Below are 3,563 nucleotides of genomic sequence, written 5' to 3'. Positions count from 1 at the left end.
ATTCAGGAGCTCTGGAGCATGGCCTGTCATTGATTAAGGGGGCTGGGAGCCCTTCTCTGCACTCGAGTGTTGGGGGAGGTGGACCGTGGTGAAGAGCACATAGGATCATGGGGGACAGAACCAAGTTTTGGTTTACCAGGAATCTTGGTGAGATAGGGTTACAGAGAGAGAGAGAGAGAGAGTGAGTGAGATGGGGATGTGGCAAACCCAGGAGAAACAGCTACAAAGGCGGGGGGGGGGAAGGTAGTAATCAGTCCCAGGGTGTTAAAAAAGCCTCTCCCAAGCCACTGAAGAGAGAGAACCATGGGGAAATAAGGTTCAGCTGGGCAAGGGGTTACTAGGGAACTAATTAGGTTCAGCTGGCTCCAACTGCTTGGGACCTTTTTAAACCCTCCCCGGCATGGAAAGGGGGGGAGAGAGAGAGTGAGAGAACCAGGAAAGCTGCCAGTAAGTTAGGAGCAGCAAGGCTCTGAACCCTTCCAGCAAGGAAGGCCGCACTCTGTCCCCAGAAGGGAAGACAAAAAAGCACAAGGGACTGACTGAGGGAAGGAATAGCCAGCCCCTGTGCTACCTACAGGGTTTTGCTTTGCCCAAGCCTGGGTTCCAAGGCTAAAAAGGACTGAGCCTGCTGAGGAGAAGGAGGTACTTTGCCACATGGGTTACAGTGTGTGTGTCAGAGAGAGAGAGAGATGGGGTTACAGAGTGTGTGTGCGCACACTGATCAACTCTCCTCCTTAGGCGTTCCACATTGATGACCCTCCCCTCCCGTCCCCACCCCACGATGTTTTAACCTGATCCTTTTCTTTTCCAGCACAGGCTTGAGTTCACTGCACTTAATCCCTAACACAAGCCCTGCCAACGTCTCTCCTAGCTTGCCTTTCTGCCTTTCTACTCTGCGACGCTCCTTCGGTTTCTCCACGTTGCCTATGGAGAAAACATGATGATCATCTTGTGCCCGGTGGGGTTCTGTGGCATAACCCTCAAGGCCGGGGCCACTGTAGTTGCTGTCTACATGATCCTAGTGACCAACATCTACCTGATCTTTGAGGTTGGCCACTTGGAACGAGCAATGACGGACATGGCACAAATCAAGCCCTTCAACTTAACCGAAGTGGGGAAGATGCTAACGTATTGCTACTATACAGCCATCACGCTGGCTGTCATGACCTACCCGGTGTGCGTCTTCCTCATCTACTCAGTCCCGAAGCGGCTCTACATGGGCATGTTCGCCTATGTCGCATGGATCACCTTCTATGACCTGGTTAACTGCCTCATCGTGGCCCTGGCTTACCAGGTCTCCAAAGAAGCCTGGTTTTCCCTCAGCCCCCTGGAGTGGTTTGGGCTGGCCACCAGGAGCCCCATGGATTGTTTCTGGCTCTCCTTCGTTGTCACGTATGCCCTGATGGTTATTGAAAGCAAAGGGCAAGAAAGGCTGTCGCTCAGGATGAGGCGGAGCTCTAGGATCGTGTCAGAACCGCCCAGGTTTAGGTTGGGCTCCACTGCTAGGAAAGGCGTGAGGGGAGGTATTGGAGCAGTACGTTGGGCCCCATTTTCACGTGTTTCCTACCGATGGAGATGAGAGACAATTACCTGTGTTAATCTCCTTCCTCTGTTGTGTAATTCAATGTTTCTCTTGCTATTGCTGCATTTTCCAGGCTCTGAGTTCAAGTCCTGAATAAATACCCCAAAAGCCCATGATTTATATTTGTGTTTTAGGTTTTTCCCCTGGCTTTTATTTTGCATCAGGAAGCCACAGGGCATGGGAGTCAGCAGAACTGGGTCTATTCGGTTCTGCTACCAAGTCACCAAATGACCTTGAGGAGTCATGTCATCTCCCCCTACCTCAGTTTTCTCATCCGTAAAATGGAGAGAAAGATATTGCTGTATAGTATATATGTAAGGCACTTGAAGCTCGAGGGATGAAAAGCCTGACATAAGGCCAGATTTTGAAAGACATTTAGGCATTGCGGTGCTCAGCCTTGAAACACCTAATTGACTTAGGAGCCTAGCTCTCATTTTCAAAAGGGATTTAGGTGCTTCGGACAGCTAGGGATGAAAAGCCTGACATAAGGCCAGATTTTGAAAGACATTTAGGCATTGCGGTGCTCAGCCTTGAAACACCTAATTGATTTAGGAGCCTAGCTCTCATTTTCAAAAGGGATTTAGGTGCTTGGGACAGCTGTAAGTTATGATCAGGGTATCATAAGAGCCCTGTAGCAGATGCTGCTGAGAGGATGAATTCAAGTAGACCATGCTGCATATCTTTGGCATCCAGCCTAACTAAATCATTGCATGGTTGGCATGTAAGAGTAAACAAATACAGCACCACGGTACTGACGTAACTATAGCAGCTCCTCTATATAGGACGTAGGCTGCCACAAAGCTATTTACATCACTTCCCAGGAAGCACTCGCTTTTGAGCAGCACCTCCTGTGGGAGAGTGTAGGAACTGGAGCTTAGCAGCGCAATTGCACATCGTGGGCAATAGCCAGGCAGAGTGAGGTTAGCGAACACAGGTGCAAGCCCAGACTGCGGGTGCACCTTGCTTTGCGGAATAACCTATCTAATAAAGCACAGGAACCTCCGGTGCTGCCGAAGTGGAGAATAGTGCCAATAGGTTTTGTTGCATCTCTGTTGCCCATCAGGGCTCTTGACACTGTGTTGGGGACGTTCCCCACCTAGATGCCAAGATTTTGGGACAACTGAAGAAGAGACCGGCTTCCAGAAAATCCAGTCCAGTGCATGCTGGGGCAGGACTTTGGAATTTTTACCTGGTGCTGGTAGAGGTTCCAGCTAGCCACCTAAGCGCAAGCCCATTCTACCCCCGGGGTCTAAGATCGTGTGGCTAACGCTAGCCTCCACTGGTACCAAGACATCCACACTGCTATTTTCTAGGGTGTTCCCAGCTGCAGTGTAAACATACCCATTTAGGTGCCATTGACTTCCCAGGGCTTCAGCACATGTTTAAATGTTTTTCTGAACCAGGATCTTAGATGGATTTAACTCCCAACCTCAGTGAGAGTTATGCCTACCTGACACAACCGGCCTGCCCCCCCCCTCCCAGGAATGGATGGAAAAGGGGGGGTGCCCCCTGCCCAGGCTGGAAGGTCACCACTTACTATCAATAATCAATCAAAGGGCAAGGAATGTGTGTAGCCCACTCCTCTAAGGGTGTCACCGATTAACTGGTGCTGGGACCGAGCCCGAGGGGTGTCACCGATTAGCCGGGACCAAGCCCGGGGGGGTGTCACCGATTAGCCGGGATCGAGCCTGGGGGGGGTGTCACCGATTAGCCGGGACTGAGACCGGGGGGTGTCACCGATTAGCCGGGACTGAGACCGGGGGGGTGTCACCGATTAGCTGGGGGGGTGTCACCGATTAGCCGGGACCGAGCCCGGGGGGTGTCACCAATTAGCCTGGGAGGTGTCACCGATTAACCGGGACCGAGCCCGGGGAGCGGGGGTGTCACCGATTAGCCAGGACTGAGACCGGGGGGTGTCACCGATTAGCCGGGGGGGTGTCACTGATTAGCCAGGACCGAGCCCGGGGAGGTGTCACCGATT

The 3,563-nt window shown here is 52.1% G+C and overlaps 1 protein-coding gene across 1 annotated transcript; it reads left to right on the top strand.

Moving 5' to 3' along the window:
• Nucleotides 1-293: 293 nt before the first annotated feature.
• On the top strand, nucleotides 294-3,382 carry LOC112061456 (transmembrane protein 217-like). The gene is made up of 2 exons (XM_065592304.1): nucleotides 294-1,457; nucleotides 3,312-3,382. The coding sequence occupies exons 1-2, from the start codon at nucleotides 938-940 to the stop codon at nucleotides 3,380-3,382; spliced, it is 591 nt and encodes a 196-aa protein (XP_065448376.1). The 5' UTR covers nucleotides 294-937.
• Nucleotides 3,383-3,563: the final 181 nt, after the last annotated feature.

This window comes from Chrysemys picta, chromosome 4 (genome assembly GCF_011386835.1).
Source record: "Chrysemys picta bellii isolate R12L10 chromosome 4, ASM1138683v2, whole genome shotgun sequence".
In the NCBI taxonomy this organism is placed as follows: Eukaryota; Metazoa; Chordata; order Testudines; family Emydidae; genus Chrysemys; species Chrysemys picta.
This window is presented reverse-complemented; position numbering and strand designations above follow the sequence as displayed.